We start from the raw sequence: 22081 nt of genomic DNA on the forward strand, positions 1-22081 counted from the left end.
ACACTGTGTTGGCCAACCTGCACCCCTTCCCAAAATCTTACTGCTACTACATGCTGTAGGGCTGCCTATGACCCCCTCCTTATCTCTCTCCACCCAGCCACCAGTGGGCCCCTATTGCACCTGACTCCTACACATCTCTCATCCCTTGCTATTTTCAAAATGGTCAGCAATGGCTTTGCTCTTCTGGGACTCCAAGGATGGGTAGGAGCCCAAGCAGCCACCTGCGGTCTAAGGAAGTAGGACCTCCTGCCTAAGGTTTGTTTTCATCTGCCTCTTGAATAAAATGTGTTTGATTGACAGAAAGGTCCTGAAGCAGCCTTGCTGAGGTGCAGCAGTCCCCTTCTACTTCATCATGACTGTCCTGGTTGTGCCTTTCGTAGAGTTTCAGCTGCATCAGCAGAGGCTCACCAAATTCTTTCCCAAAACGAGGTTTCCAAGCAGCCCCACCTCATAAAAGGCCTCCTGGAAGGAAGCATGAGAAAAGGAGGGGATTTGTCAAAATGAGGTGCAAGGGGATGGAAGAGAGAGATCCTATTACCATGATGTCAGCGTAGTCTGTGGGCATCTGGATCTGCTTCTCCCCTTCCCGTGATGTGAGCGGAGTCCCCTCTCCTGGCTTCCCGGGGTTGTGTTTCTTTAGCCACATGTCATAAGTCTGCTGCATATCCAAGACTGCACAGAGGGAATCAGCCAGGTTAGCCAAGACAACTCATCCAAATACACAAGCTAAGGAAAAGGCATGGCTTGACAGGGCTACAAATGTTGTACATGTCTTTGTGGGCTTGCTAATGATCATGGTCCTGGTTACACTGGTAACATAAGGAACTAAATGGGACATAATGAAGGCAAATTCCCAAAACTGAAAGAAGGGTCTAAGTCTTTTGAGGCTTCATCCTTCCACCCAAGCAAGCACATCCAGACTGGCTGCATCTGCAAAACTCTCAGTAAACAAAGGGCTCAAAATGCACCAAAATAAAAGCTTCTCTCTCACCTGAGTAACTCTTCATAAAAAACTGACAAGCATGAGACTGTTACCAAAATAGTCAGCCCCAAGGTAGGACCCAGAGTACTCCAGACCTCTTGGGGTCTTCATGCAGACATATGTGACCAGCTGGTAAGCTAGGTAATGCATGCAAACTGGTTGCTGTTTTCAAGACATGATCTTGAGTAAGTAGGACATTGCTTTAGGAGAGTTGGCCAGTCTCTGGACAGCACCCCTGTGAGAACAGGAGTGCAGGTGCTGGATTGAAGCCAGACTGGCCAAGGTGCTTAGTGACCAGCACTGCTCTGCAGGCTCAGGCCCTGGTCCATAAAAAGCATGTCATGGGGTTGTGCCCCAAGAAGGACGATGGCTGGAACACCAAGACCCAAGTCGGGTGCCCTCAAAGACACCCAGAGGGGGCTCAAAGGTGCAATTAACTCAGAAAGTGGGACATAACTGTATTATTAATTCAGGATGAAATTGTTGGTAAAGGGTGCTGTTCTGCAGAAGCTTCATTCAGGACCTGAATTCAAACTGTACAAAAAGACATCTCCCAATGTCTAGTAGGGAATGCTACAGCCTAGGAGTGGGGGATAGGAGCAGAACTGTGCAAGAAGTTCAAGGCTGGCATAGCAAAAGGGCTGCAGGTCAGGACTGGTGTTTTGGCAGAGCTCTGTATGGAGCCAGGACTGGAACAGTAGAAGCTGCAGGTTAGGACTGAGCTGTATTAACAAAGCTATGGTGAGAAAGGCCAGAAATAGGATAGCTGGACTGGGTGCAGAACTGAGGTACCCTGACAGAAGAGGGTATAGCATAGTTGTGTACAGCCTGGCAGATATTCATAGCTCCAGCCTACAGTCATAAGAACAAGACCCACCAAACAATTTCACCTTCTCAGCCCACAGGCTGGGGAATGGGGGGTCTTTTCCAACTTTGCTTCTGCCCTCCACAACTTTCCACAAAGGACCCTGTGTTCTTCAGCTTCCCTTCTCCAGCCCCCACCCACACACCCACATTTCACCACTCACTTTTATTTTCTTTCATGAAGGTCCACATGTCTCTCTCCTCAGGGCTATGGGCAAAAGAGCAGTTCCCAACATACTGGCACTTTCTGCCATTTTGCGCATGGATACACAGCTGTCAAGAGACGAAAAATGAAACCTTTTTTGTTAGACACACACAAGTGAAAGGGGCTGGGCAATCAACCAAGATGTTGAGTCAAACATGGGAGAGGGAATGAGGAACTCTCTTTCCTGGGAACCCTTAAGATGTGGGATAGGTGATTTTTCCATAAATCAACAGGCAGGTTGGGTTCAGTGTCCATCCTCTCACTGCCTACACACTGATCCTAGATGCAGGTAAGATCTCTCCTGGACTCACGTAAGACGGTGGAAAGCAAGCTGGGGTAACCCAAAAGTAATCTTGGCTTGTCACATAGCTCAGGGGACTCTCACCCAACTCCTTTCCAGCCTGACAAGCATTGGCCTTTAGGAGATGGTGGGAATTTCTAAAGGAAGTACAGAGATATCCAGGATGAGCTGAGCTTCAAAATTCCCAACGAGGAAATATTGCTAGAAACTGCAGTGAACTTCCTCAGTGCATTTCCACTACAATTTTTGCAAGTTATACACACTCTGAACATTTCTATTCTCTAAACCAGGGGTAGGCAAAATATGGCCTGCCCTGGAATTTTATCTGGCCTGCAATGAATCCCTCAGCCCTGCCCGGCTCAGGTGTGGGGGGCAGCCTGGGCCATGGCATGTGTGGCTGGTCCCACCATCCCTAGGTGGGGCAGGGGCTCCTTCTGGCTCTGCTGGTAGTTTCTCCACTGCCGAGGACCCAGCCCCACTGGCCAGGCACCCCAGTCCATCCACCCTGCACCCATCACAAGGGGCACCAGACAGAGCGGGTGGGCAGGGGTCACCATGGAGACCAGCCGGAAGATTGCACTATGGCTGCCCACAGAGCATCTCTTCTGGGAACAAAGGGGAGGATTCACTCTCCAGCAACATTTAGCCTGGTATCTTTTCCACAAACACTAACACATACATGTGCACCAATAAATCAAAGAAAGGCCTTGTGAACACTCCAGGAACACAGGTGCCAACATTTGGGGCTGATTAGCCAAGGGACAGTAGAGAAAACAAAGAGTGACTTCTTCTGTGTCAGAAGCTGGATCCCATTTCCTGTAGTTCTCATGCTTTGCTCTGCGCTAAGGGGACATTCCACAAAGAGTCTCTTATGCTGGCTGAGTCCACACCCCTCTCCTCCACCCTGTGGCTGGATTTCCCTGCATGACAGTCAACCTAACAATGGGTTGTTCCCTATTTCTCTTACACAAATACACACACACAAACGCATAAGATTCTGGCTTTGGACAGAGAGGAAACAAACAAAATCTGATTAGAAACAGTCTTTAAAAACTCCCCAAACTTAAGACAGTTTCCCAGGAATCGGCAATATCTCTTTAAAAAAAAAAAAGTCTTTGGACACTGAAAATTGACAGTGATGACAGATCAGCCTTTTGCTTCCTGGAAAGCGCAGGGAAAAAAATCTCTCTTATTAAAAGGCGCTGCATGTTCAGCAACTGAGCAATCACACTGCCTAAGGAGCCAGAGGATTTGGAGAGACAACTTCCCTGTGCAAGAGAGAGAGAGAGAGAAAAGAGGGCCCCAGACACTTCCACTTGGACTGTCTTGGCTATAGAATAAGAGAGAACCAACACTGAGATAAAAGGGAGGAAAGTTCTACATTAAATGCAGCTGGAGCTCATTCCAATAGCCTCAATTTTCATCGGGAGAAAAAAAAAAAAAAAAAAAAAGAGTAGAGAAACTGCCTGCCATCATACACTGAGCTGGGGTTGGGGTGAACTTCATACATTTTCTTGCAGCTTGGGCCTTTGCATTGAAGAAATTTATATTAAAATCTGTTTAAAACTCATTAAATGGGGTTTACCGCTAATAGAATCTCTTGGGTTGGATGCCTCTGAGACCAAGGCCCACCACTTACCAGCAGACAGGTGCAGAAAAGGTTGGAGGGTACAAGCTTCTCCTAGGACTGCTGCCTTATGTCTGGTCTTGTTTGGAAAGTGGTGGCCTAAGGCTGAGAATTTTTACTGTGGTGCACCAATGCTCCTGCTGGGACTTAAGCCCCAAGGCTCCTGGCTAGAGGATCTTGCCCCTCTCTCCTAATTGTGGTCAGGAAGGAATTTTATCCCATGATGGTACGGACTGTGGGGTTTTTTTGCCTTACTCTGTAGTGGGGGAGCATAGCCCTCTCCCTGAGATCTCCCGAGTGTATTTTTAATAACCTTTGCAGCAGCAGGACATTGACTGCCACTGCCCCCTTGCTTTACTGTGCCAGATTAGGGTGTTATGGTTTCGGTTGCGTCAGGGTTGACTGTGTAGTTCTGCTAAGAGGTTAGACAATGGATCTGCATGGGATGGTTTGGATAGGGAAGATCCTGCCTCAGGCAGGGGGATGAACTAGATGACCTACAGAGGTCCCTTCCAGCCCTGCTTCTCTATGATTCTATGATCCCACTCCGGGAGGAGGCGACAGCATTAACTGCAGTATCAAAAACCTGCATGGTGGTTGCTGCATCATTTCTTTTTGTACCAGGTCACAGTGCTGCCTGGTTGAGGTGAAACTGATCTCTCTTCATGGCCCACAGGTCTCTGCTTTCCACCTCAGAGGACATCCACCTACCTGTCAATCTACTGTCAGCGTTCACAAAACACCTATCACCTCAGCACCTATGCGCTGCTTTGCGCATACAGTGCTCCTGAAGGAAGGAAAAGGACTAAAAAGCTGTGCTGGGGGGTATGGCACTTACATCGTATTGCTGTGGGAAGTTACGGATGGAAGGCAGTGGTCGGACAGACACCCACTTCTTCTTTGCTTTGGACATCACCAGCAGGACGCGACGCTCCTTTGTCCAACTACAAAACGGGAATCAAAAAAGACCAACAAATAAATCAAATCAGGAATGGACAGTGGAGAAGGGCATGGGGGTCCAAGATATCCCCAACCTCGTGCCAGAACCTTCCAAAGAGATGAGCTCCTGAGCACAGTTTGCCTTCTCCACAAATTGGCCAGTTGGATTCATAGCTATGTGAGCATATGTACTGCCCAAAATTGCAGCAGAGTGGCTGGAAGAAGGGATTTTTCACAGGGTCTGGAACTCTATCAAGCAAGCCATAAGCAAACCCCTCCCCCAGGTCCTGTGCAGTGTTGGTGTTGGGCTCTTAAGCAGCTGCAGTGTTCCACCCAAAGCAGTTGACCTTTGTGTGCCAGTCTGTCAAAAACAGTAAGTGAGCCTTCAGGACAAAGGCTGCTGTAGAAATGTAAGTTATTACAGATACAGTGTCATGAACAGCAGACTATCATTAGACTGGTTGCTGTTCCACACTGCACTAGGAAAGGATCTGAATGGACTATAGTGGTAAAAAGCCCAGCTTGATGCAACACCTGCCCAAAGAGAAGTAATGCGCTGTGGGAAGTGAAGGTGATAGGCTTTCACTGTGTCACCAGGTCAGCCTCCCCTGTAATGCTGTATTCAGTTCCTGGAACGTCAGCACCAGAAAAAGGCAGGGAGGTTGGAAGTGTTCTGGAGAGCAGTAACAAAAATTATTATAAAGGGCTGCAAGGTGTAGTGTGCATTCCTTGGCTAAAATACCACTAACAGTAATACAATAACCACTTACAAAAATGGGAGAGTGCAAACAAGGTCAGAGAAGAACTGTTTTGGGTGAATGTAACAGAGTTAAGAAGAGATGGAAACCGGGAAAACACAGGCTCTCTTTAACTGAGATGGTGGACTCCTAAGGTTATTTCTTTGTAAAGTACCAAGCACATAGGTGGCACTACATGCAAATGGCAAATACAAGAACTTGAAGTTGGAAAACATTTGCTAAGAGCAACATTTGCTAAACAGTGCAATAATCTCTCAAAGGGAACAGGCTAAGGGAAGCACTCACAGCCTTTTCAAACTGGCTGCACAAAGCACTGGACAGCACACAGCAGTGGGGAGACTGACTTTTAAGACAAAGACGAGAGGGAGGAAAAGGCAAGAACACTCACCAGTGACGTGCTTTGGCATTGCAGTATTTGAGGTCTTTATCTGGCTCCACCACCTGTCCATTCCTCCAGCATTGGCCACAAACAAATTTCATCTGGAGGTCAAAGGTGCTTGATATTGGAGACCGACTGGAAGCCTGTGAAGGGTCACAAGAAAGACAGGTCAAGCAAGTGAACCTTAACACCCTGCCCCTAGCCAGTGCTGCATGTAGTCACACCATTGTGCGCATTGATACCCTGGGACAATGCAGGTTCTCCAAAGGCAAAAAAGGATGTGCCTTTATATACACAACAGAGATGAGCATAGTATGAAAGCTAGGACAGTATGGTTTCCTTACACTTGCCCATTATACGTTTTCCTAGTTCTCCTGGGGAAGGCATGAAGCCCTCACAAGGCACTTCTGTGTGCAGTTCTGTCTACACTACTAATCCTGATCCAGAGCTCAGTTTATGCCCAGTGATGTAGGGGGAGAAGCTGCACAAATGTGATGGAGATTCAGCCCAGGACAGGTGGCTTAGCAGTTGTACCAACAGCCTCACTGAGAAGTTCTAGCAGGAGAAGGCTAGGGTTCAGGCCCTGTAGAAGCTCTGCTAGCAAAGGAGGTCCCCTGGGGGCTACGTATGAATTAAGGTGTGCACACTAAATCCAGGCACCACAATCCACTACTAAATCAGAGCTGGAAGACCAGGGTCCCCCTGCCTTGGGCTACATAGTCAGAATCCAACCTCTAAGCCCAGCCTAGACAGGCACAACATGCTGCTAGCCATTTCATGTGCTCTTGATCCAGTCACGTGAGTCAAGAGGCCTGAATCCTATACCAGCTTCTTTCAGGCTTTTCCCGGGCAACTTCTGCTGAGTCATGCATGGGACACTTATATGCCTGTACACCGATGCCAGGAGCCTGGGGAACAAACAGGAGGAACTGGTCCTCCTGCTAAATAAGAATGACTACGATCTCATAGGGATAACGGAGACCTGGTGGGACTCCACCCATGACTGGGCCACAGGTATAGACAGCTATACCTTGTACAGGAGAGATCGTATAGACAAAAGGGGTGGGGGTATAGCTCTTTCTGCCATGGAAAACTACATGTCCCTGAAAGCTGACATTGGCATCCAGGGTGGATGACTGGAGACCCTCTGGGTTAAAACCCATGGTGAACATGGCACAGGGGACACAATGGTAGGAGTCTACTACAGAACTCCTAACCAGGATCAAGAGCTTGACCAGGAATTTGCCAAGGAACTTGTTGAGGCTGCACCCTCCCGGTGCATGGTTGTCATGGGAGCCTTCCACTACCCAGACATCTCATGGGAAGAGCGCTCAGCCAAATCCGAACGATCGCAAAGCTTCCTTACGTGTGTGGACAAACTCTACCTGACTCAAGAAGTCTATGGACCAACAAGAGGCAAAGTGCTGCTCGACCTGGTACTGGCAACGGGGGATGATCTAATCAGCAACCTAATGATTGAAGGGAAGCTGGGAGACAGTGACCATGAGCTGATCACCTTCACTATCCACCGTAAAGCTGGCAAGTCAGTCAGCAATGCAGAAGTCCTTGACTTCAGGAAAGCTGACTCTGACAAGCTCAGGAGGCTTGTTGTTGAGGCCCTAAGGGACCACCACCCAAAGGGGAGGGGAGTTCAGGAAGAGTGGTTGCTCCAACTGGCTACACGTATCAAAGACAATAAAAAGTCCTTTTTCAGATATGTGGGGAGCCAGAGGAAAAGCAAGGGTAACACTGGACCCCTGCTAAACCACGTGAGACAACTGACAACCGATGCTCAGGAAAAAGTCAACCTGCTTAATGGGTATTTTGCGTTAGTTTTTTACTAGCCCCAAGGGATGGCCCTGATCAATATGGTACAGGACGGCCAGAGTGAGGGAGAATTGTTAGCCTTCATCAATGTAGACCATGTGAAGGAACACCTGGAGAGGCTGGACACCTTCAAGTCAGCTGGCCCAGACAGTTTACACCCCAGGGTACTTAAGGAGCTGGCAAGCATTATAGCTCGGCCACTGGCACAGATCTTCGAGAACTCATTCATAGATTCATAGATGTAGGGCCAGAGGGGACCTGAGCAGATCACCAAGTCTGACCTCCTGCCCTGGGCAGGAATGAATATTTGTCTCATATGACCCCTACTAAGTTTAAGCTCATATGACCCCAGCTAGATAGTTATCAAGCCTCCTTTTAAAGACCCCTAAGGTAGGAGCCAGCGCCACTTCCCTTGGAAGCTGGTTCCAGATCCTGGCCGTCCTAACTGTGAAGTGCCTCCTGGTGTCTAGCCTGAACCTACTCCCAGTCAACTTGTGCTGTTATTCCTTGTTACTCTGAGAGGCACTCAGGGGAACAGGGTCTCACCCATTCCCCTCTGGTCCCCCCGGTAAGTTTATAGACGGCCACTAGATTCCCCCTCAGCCTTCTCTTGTGAAGGCTGAACAGGTTCAGGTTCCTTAGCCTCTCCTCGTAGGGCCTGCCCTGCTGCCGATCATGCAAGTGGCCCTCTGGACCCTCTTGATGTTGGCCTCATCCCTCTTGAAGTGCGGTGCCCAGAACTGAACGCAGTACTCCAACTGTGGCCTGACCAGTGTCACATAGAGGGGGAGGATCGCCTCCTTGAACCTGCTCGTGATGCATCTGTGGATACATGACAAGGTGCGCTTAGCCTTGCTAACCACGTCCTCCCATTGATGGCCCATGTTCATTTTAGAATAGATAATGACTCCAAAATCTCTTTCTGCCACTGTACTTTCCAGAAGGGAAAGTCACTCAACTCATGGCACTCAAGTGATGTGCCCAAAGAATGGAAGAAGGCCAATGTGGTACCTATCTTCAAGAAAGGGAGGAAAGTAGATCTGTGGAACTACAGGCCTATCAGCCTGACCTCTATCCTGGGGAAGATCTTGGAAAAAAATATCAAAGAGACCATTCTTGACAAACTGGCTGATGGCAACATCCTGAGGGATAGCCAGCACGGGTTTGTTGCGGGTAGGTCTTGCCTGACCAATCTCATCTCCTTCTATGACCAGGTGACCTATCACCTGGACAAGGGAGAAGAGATTGATGTCATACATCCTGATTTTTAAAAAGCCTTCAATCTGGTGTCCCACGATCATCTCATGGAAAAATTGGCCAACTGCAGCCTTAGCTACATTGCAGTCCAATGGCTGGGGAATTGGCTCCAAGGTCAGACCCAGAGGAGTGGTAATAGACCAAAGTAAATCATCATAATGTGCTGTGACCAGTGGTGTCCCCCAAGGCTCCATCTTTGGGCCTATACTCTTTAACATCTTTATTAAAGATATGGACATTGGTATCAGAAGCGGACTGGCCAAGTTCATCGATTACACCAAACTTTGGGGTAAAGAGTCCACACCTGAGGACAGGATGGGGATCCAGGCCAACCTAGACAGGCTCAGAAAATGGACGGACGAAAACCTGATGGCTTTCAACACCAAAAAATGCAAGGTACTCCACCTTCGGAAGAAAAACCCGCAGCACGCTTATAGGCTTGGCAGCTTGCTAACCCCAAGTTCCTTTCGACCGTGGTGGTCATGATTGACCATAAGATGAATATGAGCCACCAACGTGATGTCACAGCTGGTAAAGCGAGCAAAATTCTGGCTTGCATCCATAGATGCTTCTCAAACAAATCCCAGGATGTCATCATCCCGCTATACTTGGCCTTGGTGAGGCCACAGCTGGAGTACTGCATCCAATTCTGGGCTCCACAATTTAAAAAGGATGTGGAGAAGCTTGAGAGAGTCCAGAGGAGAGCCACACGTATGATCAGAGGAAAGGAGAACAGGCCTTATGATGAGAGGCTGAGAGCTGTGGGACACTTCAGCCTGGAAAAGCGCAGGCTCAGGGGGGACCTGGTGGCTGCCTATAAGTATATAAGGGGTGTACATCAGGATCTGGGGGAAGGCCTGTTCACGAGAGTACCCCAAGGGATGACAAGGTCAGACGGTCACAAACTCCTCCAAGACTGTTTCAGGCTAGACATAAGGAAGAACTTCTTTACTGTCTGAGCCCCCAAGGCCTGGAACAGACTGCCACCAGAAGTGGTGCAAGCACCTACTTTGGACTCCTTTAAGAGACATTTGGACATTTATTTTGCTGGGATCCTTTGACCCCAGCTGACTTCCTGCCCCTGGGGCAGGGGGCTGGACTCGATGATCTTCTGAGGTCCCTTCCAGCCCTAACGTCTATGAAATCTACGCACAGCAAAGCTACACTTTTTTGTCTGCATCCTAAAACTTAGAGCCCAAGAAGGGTGAGAGGAAACAAGTGGCATTTGTGCCTACAGCTCAGTTTGGGCGTTGAGTGGTTGTACCCAGGCACAGAAGAGCACTGGGCATGCAGCCAGGACATACAAGATGACGTTTTCACAGGAGTGCGCCAAGGTACAAATGGGCTGTCGAGCACAAAGGTTTGGTACCTAGTAACACAACTAAATACCTGTTACCAGGTAACCAACTCACAACCAGCTGTCCTCTAGGACTCCTCATCCTGGGCACTTCACAGAGAGGAGGGAGAGGGAGAGGGAGACTCTTCTTGATGAGTGGTGTGTTCAGCAGCCATGCAGATCCGATGCATAACACCCAGAAGGTGGAGACAACATGCCACAGGCCTAGTGTATGGTACAGCACCCAATCGTATTCCAGGAAGAGATTTATAGGTCACCTATAGTGACCCGTCTCTGACTGAATCTTTCAAAAGGTGCATATTTGACAGAGAAGACTGTGCTGAACCATTGTGAAAGGCTAAACAGGAAACGTGAGCCCAGGAGCTGGGCTTAACCTGCATTGGCTCAAGTCCCTACTGCTCCGGGTTTCCTAGCAAGATCCTTTCAGAGAATACTGGGTCTTGCAACATCAGCAAGTTGGCCCTGTTCATTTGCACAGAGACCTCTGTCAGTGTAATGGTCAGGAGGCTAATTCGCATATCCATTTTCACCAAAGTGGATGGCACCAAGAACAAGTCAGGATGGCTGCCAGATGGGCAAGTAGAGTCACAATTTTAATAGCTGGGACCTCACAGGAGACTGACTCCCCCCCCTAGAAACTCACGTAGATGCTGCAGGAAACCATGGTTTTTCCCTAAAGGCATGGCTTACAGGCCCTGTTTTAAACCCCCACACATCATTCAAGAAATTATTTATCATGCCTCCCAGATCCAAGAGCTGGTGATATCAGGTGTCAAGGTAATTCTGGTAACCCACTCCATCCTACCAGCCCTGTTATGCCTGTTCTATTATCCAGCCACATTGTATATTTCACAACATAGCCATGATGTATTAGTTAGATCTACCTTAAAGGTCCCAGATTACTACATCAAATTCAAAGGATGACACTAGTCATAGCTGCCAGAGGCACTTTCTAGCTTATATTGATAGTCGTGGGCAGCTATTCCACGAAGTTCTGGCAGAAAACAGCTAAGCACATTCTCTGAGGCATGTCACGCAAAGCATAGCATGCTTACCACTAGCAATGGATCCAGCAAGCAAGCAGCCTCACTGGAGACTGGGAGAAAAGCAGAAGTCAAAGCAGCTGCTGCAACATGACCATATTGGTAAAGACATGATGTATGCCTGGCAGACTGATGATAAATTAATGGCCTGGAAATCAGTGCCTTGTGGTGTTACAGCACATTAAGTTAGTCAGAAGTGCCTCTGGTTATAGCAACACCCATTGTTACAAAGCCAGTCTAGAGCACTGCCACAGCAAAAACATAGCTACCAAGTAGTAGCAACCAAATAAATAAAGGTTTTGGCAGGCTACTCTTTGACTTTTGAAGCAAAAGATGCACTATTAGAAGAAAAAAAAACCCTCCTTCCCTCTCTCCTCCTCACTGCTTAAGCAACAGTTCTGAGGGTCAGTGGTTCTGCAGCTGGTAACCTCCAGTGGCTCCTGGCAGTTGATGGTTGTAAGACGTTCTGTTAAGTCTACAGTTAAATTCATCAGCAGTTTGCCTTTACAGTGTGGCAGTCTCTGATCAGAAACTCCTTAGATGAGCTCTGGTATTTGGCCAGAGAGCTCCCCACCATCTGAGACTGATCCAAGCACCACTCCTAGCATGCACAGCGAGTCATTAGCACTGTCAAGCCCAGCATGCTGTCCTTATATTGTTCTTTTCTCTCAGCAACCAAAGACACCTAGCAGCCAAGTCCAAAAACCAGTTTTGGTGACCATGGTGGTTTTTAAACCTACTGGAGATGTTTTGTTCTTGAGGACTAAAGGGCACCTTGAGAAGCTGGCTGTAAAGCATTTTAATTTAACGCTCCTGGTAATCGCACAGAATGGCAGAAGATGGGTTTGTTATTACCGTACTCCTGAGAAGTTGCTTTTACTGGGCAACTGAGTTACACAGCTGGAAGAATGGCTGAATGAACATTATTCTGGATGAGCATGCTTAGAACAGGGAAAATACAGACAAATATAAACTTTCCTTTCCCAGGGGGCTTTGCATTGCCCCCAGGTTTTCTGCAATGACTTAACAATTGTTCTGAGAAGCAACTGCCTGGGAGCTCACTGGGGCTGGAGCAATGGCTTGTTGCTGTGAATACATTTGACTTTAACTGGCCACATCAGATTCTCTCTCTCTCTCTCTAAACATACGTGCCATGCTGTGTCAGCACCAGGCTTGGATGCCAAGAGGTGGTGTGACCAGCCAGCCAGCACTTCCTAGCTGCACCTGCACCATGTCCCTGGTGCCACAATTCATAGAGATCTCCGGAGACACTGGCCCCACAGTTCAGCTCCAAAGCAGCTACATGCAAAACAGTCCTAGAGCTTGTTGAGAGGCTTGGTCATTGTATCAGTCCTGTTTCAACTATCAACCCTATCCTCACCTCCCACAGATGCATTCCTGATTCCACTGCTTCACATCTTTACAATGATAACGCACATGCCTTGGCTTCATCCCCGTCTCCCTGTTCACTGTTACTTCCTCTCCAGAGTCTCTGGCTGCTGCTTTATCTGTACATTTAGGGTCTGATCTCCTCATGAGCTGAGATCCCTCAATTCTCAGTGAGTTGGGGTGTGGGTGTGAGGGTAGAAAGGGGGAGAGAATTAAAAGCACTCAGCGTGCCACAAGACTGGAACCTAGGTTTTTTAAAGCTCTGCAGGGTGTTAATGTTCTCTTATGATTTCTGCCATGCTAACACGTAGGTGCAGACTTCCACTGACTTCAATGCAGCTAGCAGAGTATAACGTTTATAGACAAAGACTCCAATCTTGTACCCCTTGTTCAGGACTTGATTCAGCAAAGCAACCAAGCATGTGCTCAACTTCACAGAAGCTGTGTGAAATCCCATTGATGTTGACAGCACTTAAGGAAGTTTCTTTAAATAATCCTGTATGCACGCAAATGCTTTGCTGAACCAGAAGGCATGTAAGCACATGCTCAAAGGGTTTTGCTGAATCAGACCCAAAAGAGCTAACTAATAAGACAATCATAATCACAGAGAGCTCCAAGTGAAAACATCAAATACTACCAGCCCTGCTAGGGTTTGAATGAGCACAAATGCTTTCACCCAACAATTTCTAACTAAAAATCATACTGTGAAAATTAAAATGCTGTTTTTAAAAAAATGCCAAGTTCAATTTTTCCCTGCATTAATTTCCCATCTCCATTAAACTGTCTAATCACCAATTTTATTGTTTACTTCAACATTTGGCACAGTTTTAAAATTTTGGCTTTCTTCCCTCATTGCAGTTTTCCTGCTGTCCTGTAACCGATAAGAGAAGCAATGTTCAGAATCACTGACAGCAGCCTGAAGTAAATATGAAAAGTGAGGCTGGAAGAAGAAAAGCTTGTGTGCTGGCTTCTCCATTGATTAAGTCTGTAAATCAATACTAGACGTGTTCCAGCTCCACCAGACATTATGGGCTTAATGCTGGATGAAACTTGATGGCCTACACTAGGCTGGAGGTCAGATTAGATTATCAGAATGGTCCCTGCTGGCTTTATAATATAGGATTAGGCAACCTGATGAGAACGGAGAAGGTAGGGAAGTAAAACAACAACGCAGCAGCTGCCCTCATGCTACCAGTAAATGTTAAATTGCCACTTGCCAAGTACCTGCCATTTACCTTCTGTCCTTCTAGTATGCTTGGAAAGGCCCCAGAGGGACCACTGCCATGAGTTCCAAGGGAGAACTGAGGACATAGGTCAAGAAAGATGAAATTCTCCAATAGTTGCCTACCCCCTACCCCTGGCAGATTCCTCTCTGTGCCCTATAGGGAAGCAGAAAGGGATTAACCCCGGCGGCGGGGGGGGGAAGAATCTGTAGCATTCAGCAAAGTTCTGCAGGTCCTCAGAGCTCCAACAGCAACATGCAAATCTCTGTGAACAACCAGAGCTCCCAGAAGGAAATACTCAGCATCATAGATTCTGGGCTGCTGACCCCTACGGAGCAGCTTGTGTCCATCCTCCTGCTCTTCTAGACAAGTGGATGGGTCCAGCTCCTCAGGTTGCTTGGGTAGATCCACAGGAAGGGCAAAAAAAGTTGCTGGACACTGGAGCTATGCCTGAAAGCACAAATGAAACCCCTGCCAAGGCCCACACTTCCCTTTACTACTGCCGAGTGTCATCCTATGTGTCTGGTGCCCTCCATATCAGGCGAGGATATCTGCTGTTGCAGATACCCTGCCTGAACATGGATGAAGCTAAGAAGGGACCATTCTAATTATCTAGTCTGTCTTCCTGCAAAACACAAGCCAGAGGGCCTCCCACAGTCACTTCAGCATCAGCAGTTCTGGTGGTGCTATACTGCATTGCTTAGAAAGACAGCCACTCTGCAGGAGAGACAGGTTGATCTCAACTGCAATGCTGAGCTCACACTGTTTTCTACTGCCTGTGGATAGCTGAGAATACCATGACAAAGGAGACTGCAGAACTGCGCAAGCATGACCCCAAGAATGAGCTGGCTATGGGTAACCCACATACCATAGCCCTTAGAAGGGTGCAAGGGCCCAATGCAGGTGTGCACACCTCCTAATGCATCTACCAGTGTCCATCACACCTTGTGTTTTTGGCATCTGCACTCAGTCGTTTTTACAGTACCTCTACCTGCCTCAAAAAAACACTGGGCCCTGCAGCAGTTGAGAAGGCAACCCTTCATCTCTGTTTCACATTCTGTGAAATGGGACAAATACTCACCTACCTTCTCGGGGTGTTTTTGGGCTATATCTGATCCTTGGACTCCTACGTATCCCACTTTGTCAGCTGAATCTTCAGGCAGAAATTAAAGAACCAGGAATACTGTGTTCTAATGTAAGAGCTGCTTTAATCTGACCCCAGGGCTGGGCTGGACTCCCCTGGTTACTCATCGGCTAGGCTCTGCTCCAGAACTAAGAATGCCCCAACCAGGCAGAAAGAGAATGAGGCAGTATCCATGCACTACCACTTGAAAGAACGCAGAAGTGGAGAGATTCCTTCAGTTTAAATATGCACACTTCTCCAAGGTCAGCCCTGCCCGAGTGCGTGGCTTCAGGAAGCAGAGGCTTAGCTGTACAGCTCTGCACCCAGGGCAGCCATGCGGCACCTGGGGCAGTACCAGCTCCTGCTGTGGCAATGGCTACTTTTGTACCCTCTCCCTCCACCCCCAACAAAGCAAGCACCAGGGCTACTGACCCTGTTACTACCCCCTCAGCTGCACTACTAGTAGGAAGGTCTGAACAGAGATGCAGGCAATGGCTTCCATCACAACAGGGGACCAACAGTGTTGCATCTGCTGTGCACCCTCATCCCTCCACAGTTGGCTGGAGCTACTAGGCCTGGTGACTGTCCCCACCAGTACCTGAGCTTCATGTGCCAGCCCCTCATGGGATAAGCTCCCCCTACCAACTTGCTTTAAAATGGGTTCCCCCACAATAAAGGTGTGTTGCTTCTTGTCCAAAGGGCAGCACATGTCATTTGATCCCTGCACCAGGAGAACCAGTGACTGCTCCATAAAGTACCTGGTTTGTGCTGGGGAGAGGCACCTTTGAGCAGCCTCATCTCCACAGTGGCCATGCAGGGAGCTGTCCAGGCTGACATGTGGAAACAGCAGGGCTTCAACCCTTCCCTGAAAGGCACCTTGGGTCTATCCCATGTCCAGCACTGCACACGTGCTACTGTCCTGCTTACTACAGCACAAAGGAGGCACCCAGTGCCACTGCTCCTGGGAAGGGAGTGGCGTTATATGCTTCCTACCTGGTGAAAAGTGGCAGGGGGAGGGGAAGGGACAGAAGTGCTAGAGCAATAGGCAACAAGAATCCAGGGGACACAGATCAGTCCTAGGGCCTGAGGCTTCTTACCATGCTGTTTGCTGGTTTGCTGGCATGTGCCTCCATCTGCTGCCAGTACTTTTTGGATTCTTGCACAATATCTTCGTGGGTCATTCCTAGGAAAGACAAAGCAGAGGCATGACTCAGCATCCCCCCCACCAATCAACTAACCCTGGCAACTGAGAGGTAAGGGCGGGGGGTAGGCGGGAGTTTGGGGTCTCCATTCCCATACGTGTGAAGAGGGAGTTCACACTGGTATCACCACTGTCTTCAGTATGAGAGTTACATTAACATGGCACTAGCAATAGGTGCCAAGTTGCCAAGCACCTGTTGGGGACTCAAGACATTTACTTACTGAAAGCACAGGGATGGTCAAGGAAGACCAAGTTCCCTCTACTCACTCCCCTTTCCCAGTGCAAGTCAATACCCCTGAGAGCAAAGCAGAATTCATCTTCTGTGGCTCCTTCAGTCCTAAGATAGGCAGTAAAGGAGCCAATGGCTAATGTTGAGATGTGAACATTTATCTTGCAAAAACCTGACCCAGACCCGCACATAGAACCCATGTAGAGCAACCAACTGCCAGCACAGCACAACAGTTTCATTATGACCAACCTCAGTTTGCGTTGGAGCTGATGATTTTGAGATGAGAGGCTGATAGATCACACTACCTGGTGTCACCCAGGTTTCTCCTAGACCCTGAAAATCTAACTCAATCCCTGCTTCCCAGACTCAGTGAGTCTGTGGAAAGTCACCCAATTCCATCTTGATAAACTGCAGAACAGGTTTGAAATCAACATGGTGAGATACAAGAGGACTATTATAAACTGCTCCAGTGCTGAAGGAAAAAAAAAAAAAAATCAAATGCAAAATACAAAACAGGGAAGAACTGAAGAACAGTAGCAGCATTATAGAAAAAGGTCAGGGGATTATATTGGAACAAACCAAATACAAATCAACAAAGGTGACACTGTTGCAAAAGAGAGAAAAATCCCTCTGGGATCTAATAAAAGCAGCATCATATGCAAGATGTGGGAGGCTATTAATGATTTTTCTCTACTCAGCACTGGTGAAGCCCAGCTTGATTCTCATTTCCAGTTTTGGGCCATCCATTCACTCCCAGAGGAAAGCAACAGAAATTATGGGAAACTCAGAAAAAACAAGGAAAGACTGAAGGAACTGGGTTTGTTTACTCCAGAAAAGAGGCTAAAGTTCAGACTCAAACTGTTCTTAGAGATGCCACCATTCAAGCACTACAACCGCTAGAAAGGAGGTATTTTGCTGTGAGGAAAGGGACGGGGGAAACAATCCAAATCACTAGGGTTAGGTGTCTAGGATTCCTAAGCAGTTAATGGAGAAGTGTTAGGTGCCTTCAAAGAGTGATCCAGAGTACCTGTGTGCTGAGCTGGGCTGGCCATAGGAAAAGCTAGGTACAGCATGTGCCTAAATTCTTGTTCCTCCTTGGAGGCCTCTGTCATCCCAGAATCCAGAGTGCCTGGGGTGGAGATGCCCTCCTGAAAGAGCACCTAAGACACAATGAGAGCAGCACCAGGGTTGGTGCAAAGTGCACTGCCCCAACTACCCTCCTGCATGCTGGGAGGACGAGGGGTAGCAGTCATGCTTATGATTGAACTTGGGCTGCCATGATTATGCTGCCAGTGTCAATCAGGCATTAGACATGCTGTCCTAAATCTCCTTTCAGATTAGGGATTGAGGCAGAGTTTAGGTGCCTTCTAGCACCAATATGGAGTACAACGGAGCCTAAGCAGATGTAAAGACTGCTGCACAAGACCTGGTCTAGGAGCCTAGGGACCATTTCACATGAAAACTGAGACACCTCATGAATCCTGGCACCTACGTGGTTTCACAGCTGCTGAAGCAGGATCAATCTGATTCACTTTTTGTGACTGAAGCACACAAGTTCCATGCAGGCACCTACAATTCATGGCAACCATCAATCTTTTTGGATCATGGTGTATGCATGAGAGGTCACCCAGACCTTCAACACATATGCCCAGGCAGGAGTATGGAGGAGTGGAGGCTGCCAAGACCTTTCACCGCCCTTTAGGCCATTGAGGCAGAACCCAAAGGCCAGACTATCCAGATGTTTGGTGCCTCCATAGCTGTAGTTGTATAAGTGTCTGGGAATTGAAACCCAGGCCTCCTATGTGAGAGATAAGGATTCTACCCCTGAACCACATGGGACTCCAAGCACCTCAAAGAAGGATTGGATTGGTCGTGAAGGGACTAAAGGCTGCTAATGGCTTTATGCTATGCAAACTGTGATCAGCGAGGAGGTGATACATCTTTCTCCATGTCCACTCAGGGTGGGACAAGAAGTAATCTACTTAATCTGGAGCAGAGAGATCCAGTTTAGAGAGTAGCAAAGATCTTTCTCTAACTTGGACTATTCCAGTGCTTAAGTAGCCTTTATTATGGAGCCTGGGAAAATCTCCTTCATTGGAGGCTTTTAAGAACAAGTAGACCAGGGGAAGGCAACCTTTGGCATGTGTGCCAGAGCATGGCATGCAAAGGCATTTTGCTTGGCACTCACACTCTGGAGAAAGGGCTAGGGCTGCGCTGCTACAACAAGGATAAGGCCCCTCGCAGCTCCCCTGCCATACCACCATCTTACAAATAGAGGATGTAGGTGTTTTTGGCACTCTGGCCAAAAACATTACACATCCAAGTTAGACAAACTGCATGGCTGATTTCAGTATATTTGATCTGGTCAGGGAATAGAACAGACCAGGAGTAGACAACCTGTCGTACATGTGCCACAAATGGCCTGGACAGCTGCTGTGTGCGACTCTCAAGCCTCAGAAGCTCAGAAAAGGGAGGTGCCACAATGGAGGCAGGGAGCAGAGTGCTCTGTGGAGTAGAGTTGGGATAGGATGCTGCTGCAAGAGATGGAGTCAAATTCACAGCCAAGATCCAGGTTAAGCCTTCCCTGGCCCTGCAGCTGCCACTAAATTCAGAGCTTTGAATTTTCACTGGCCATATAATAATATATAATATAATATAATAGTATATAAAACATGTGCAACTATGACAGTTGTGGGGCCAGGGCAGAGTTAACTTGGCTCTTGCAGGAGGGTCCTGCCCTTGCACTGTTCCATATGGCCAGAGCCCCCCTGCCTCTATTCTGCCACCCCAGGATATAAACTTTATCAGGTATGCTTCTGGGAGGGAGGGTGGGGACAGGGCAGAAAGGGTCCATAAGAGCAGCCCTCAGGGTGGGAAGAAGCTTAACTCATGGCATGCCTGACAAAAAGTTTGACCCCCACTGGACTAGACAGCCTCAAGGGGTCACTTCCAGCCCTACACTTCCATGATGCTATGAAGTTCACTTGGATAAAAGACACCAGTTGGAACACAACTAGTGTCAATGAATACTAACAATGGCCTTGCCTAGGCTGGCCGGCCTCTGCCTCCAGAACCTCTGGCTTGCACATCCATGCACTTCTGGTGGCTTGGTGTGGCTCTGCATTGGCAAGCTGTCCCACCACAGCACAAAGTACATCCTGGGAAGGCATCACCTGACGAAGGCACTGTGGCAGCTGGCAGGAGGCTTGGGAGCACCTGTACCTTCCTTTAACCCACTGTCAGAAGACAGCAGAAGCCTTTTTCTGCTCAGAAGTGGAGTGACTCTGCCAACACAGCAGAGAGGAAGGTTTTGAGACCAGAGAGCAGTGTTAGCCACAGATGCACTCAAAGTCCTGCTGGCAAAACATCGTAGCTCAGACTGGCCTGCGTCTCCTACTAACAAAGCACAGAGGTGGCTGAAGAAAACTATAAGGCCTTGTCTACATGCAGGTTCTGTACCAGTCTAGTTAAACCAGACCAACTTCTAATGTAGACAGTTACAGAGCTATAAAGGGAGCATTATCCTAGTCAAGCTTATTTCCCTTCCCTACAGGAAGACAGCATACCTTTGCCGCTACAACTGCGCCCACTTGCTTTAATTAAGCTAATACAGTTGGTGTGGAACATCTTGTGTGTTCAGACAAGATATAAGGACTGATCTACACACAAGCTGTCACCAGAATAACTAACCTGGGTGTACTTCACACCCTTCAATATTTGGCTGCAAGTTGTTGTGTAGGCACTCTTATTTTAGAAGATTCCCATTTCAGTTTTGCTGAAGCTGGGGGGGGAGAATGACAAAAAATGCTGCCTTGGTCAGACTTTCTCTCAAGAATTTTCCACTGATTGGCACAAGTACCTGAATACCTATCTGAATACCAGCTCTATGGGCACAGATACACTGTCAGAGTAGCAGAGAGTGAGAGAAAAGCAGTTTTCTAACATACAGGTATGTAGAAACTGGAGTTGTCTGTGATGAGGACTAGTTGGGCTATGGCTGCGCAGTTTAGTGGTGAAGCATTTTAAGGTGATTTAAAATGTCCAACCAACTTCCAGCTGACTAAAAACAAGTATGCCATGGATGACTGCTGTAATAAAGCACCAGTGATGCAGAGAGGCAGCAAAGCTGTATATATTACCACGACTGAAAGCTTTTATTATGTAAGCTCTATTACCATGGAATACCACATGGATGCTATCTCTGATCTAAGATGTTATGTGGCATAAGTCCTGCTAGACCAGGACTGTGAGCTGGGAAACTCCACAGCTCTTATCCAGGCTCTAGCACTGACTTGCCAGGTAGTCTTGGACAAGCCATAATGTTCCAAACCTGTTTCCCTTTCTGCAAAACAAAAAACACTTGCCGACTACCTTCCAGGCAGGTTGTGAGCATTAAAACTGGTGCAGTGGTTTGAGAAAAAAAATGCTTGGCACTACATTAAATGTTACTACTCATCAAGGGTGTCCACAGATGCCTTTGAAATGAAGACTACCATCTGTTTAACACTGCAAGGCTCCCAAAACAGAACTGTTTTTCTGGCAACCTCTTTGCTTGATCCTACATGCTATGGGTTTCAGGAGGTACTGTATAGAGTCCACACATCCAAAGTTCCACACAGTCTTCAATAAGGTGCAGAAATTATTGAACAATTCAGCTCCTACCAAAGGATCAAAGTAATATAATCTAAGCCTTATTAAAAAACAGGCAACAGACATTTTTAGGCCTTATGGCTGGGAAAGAAAACTCCCTAATATAAACTGAGACTTCCTTGTGACACTTCCTTGAGAGTATGCAGACAGCTTCAAACAAGGGCTTCAAGAGGTGTGAACTGCTCCAAACATCTCAGTAAATTCTTAACTCTGAAACCTAAAGATGGCCAGTATTTCTTCTGTAACATCTTCCACTAGTGAAGGCAACTCCCTTGAAGTCTTTTTGGACTCCTCATTGCTTATAGATGGTGGCAGAAAACACTCCTTTCCACCTGGGAGAGTATAACAGACTATATCCCACCTGGCTATGGTGTGTTCTCCATGACTATTGAGCTCCATCACCTCTAGGAACAAAGCCACAGGCCCCATGAAAGCCCAAGTGCCTACAAAATGCAATGGCCAATCTGTATAGAAACAGGTATCCTTAGTGACTCCTACCAATCTTTCCAGTGAGCAAATTACTAGGCAAAATCCACCATAAGAATGATCCTATCAGCTTGAGAGATCATTTCTACTTCTGCTACCATGACCTTCCATGGCACCTATGCTTCAGTAGGACAAGAGATGAGGGGAGGATCAGGAGCGAGCAGGAACCAAACCTTTCATAGATTGCCTCTAAGCCAGCGATTCACAAACTGCTTGGGTCAGTGGATCACTATCAACCCTC

At 47.7% G+C, this 22081-nt stretch overlaps 1 protein-coding gene across 1 annotated transcript in view; it reads right to left on the reverse strand.

The window, feature by feature from the left end:
* The window catches only part of ZC3H7B (zinc finger CCCH-type containing 7B), a 65268-nt gene that overhangs the window by 6473 nt on the left and 36714 nt on the right, over positions 1–22081 (reverse strand). The window contains 5 exon segments of the mRNA XM_025208924.1: positions 539–672; positions 2011–2119; positions 4818–4923; positions 6065–6198; positions 16372–16457. Of these exon segments, the coding sequence (XP_025064709.1) occupies positions 539–672; positions 2011–2119; positions 4818–4923; positions 6065–6198; positions 16372–16457 (569 nt within the window).

This window comes from Alligator sinensis, unplaced genomic scaffold (genome assembly GCF_000455745.1).
Source record: "Alligator sinensis unplaced genomic scaffold, ASM45574v1 scaffold215_1, whole genome shotgun sequence".
NCBI classification, from domain to species: Eukaryota; Metazoa; Chordata; order Crocodylia; family Alligatoridae; genus Alligator; species Alligator sinensis.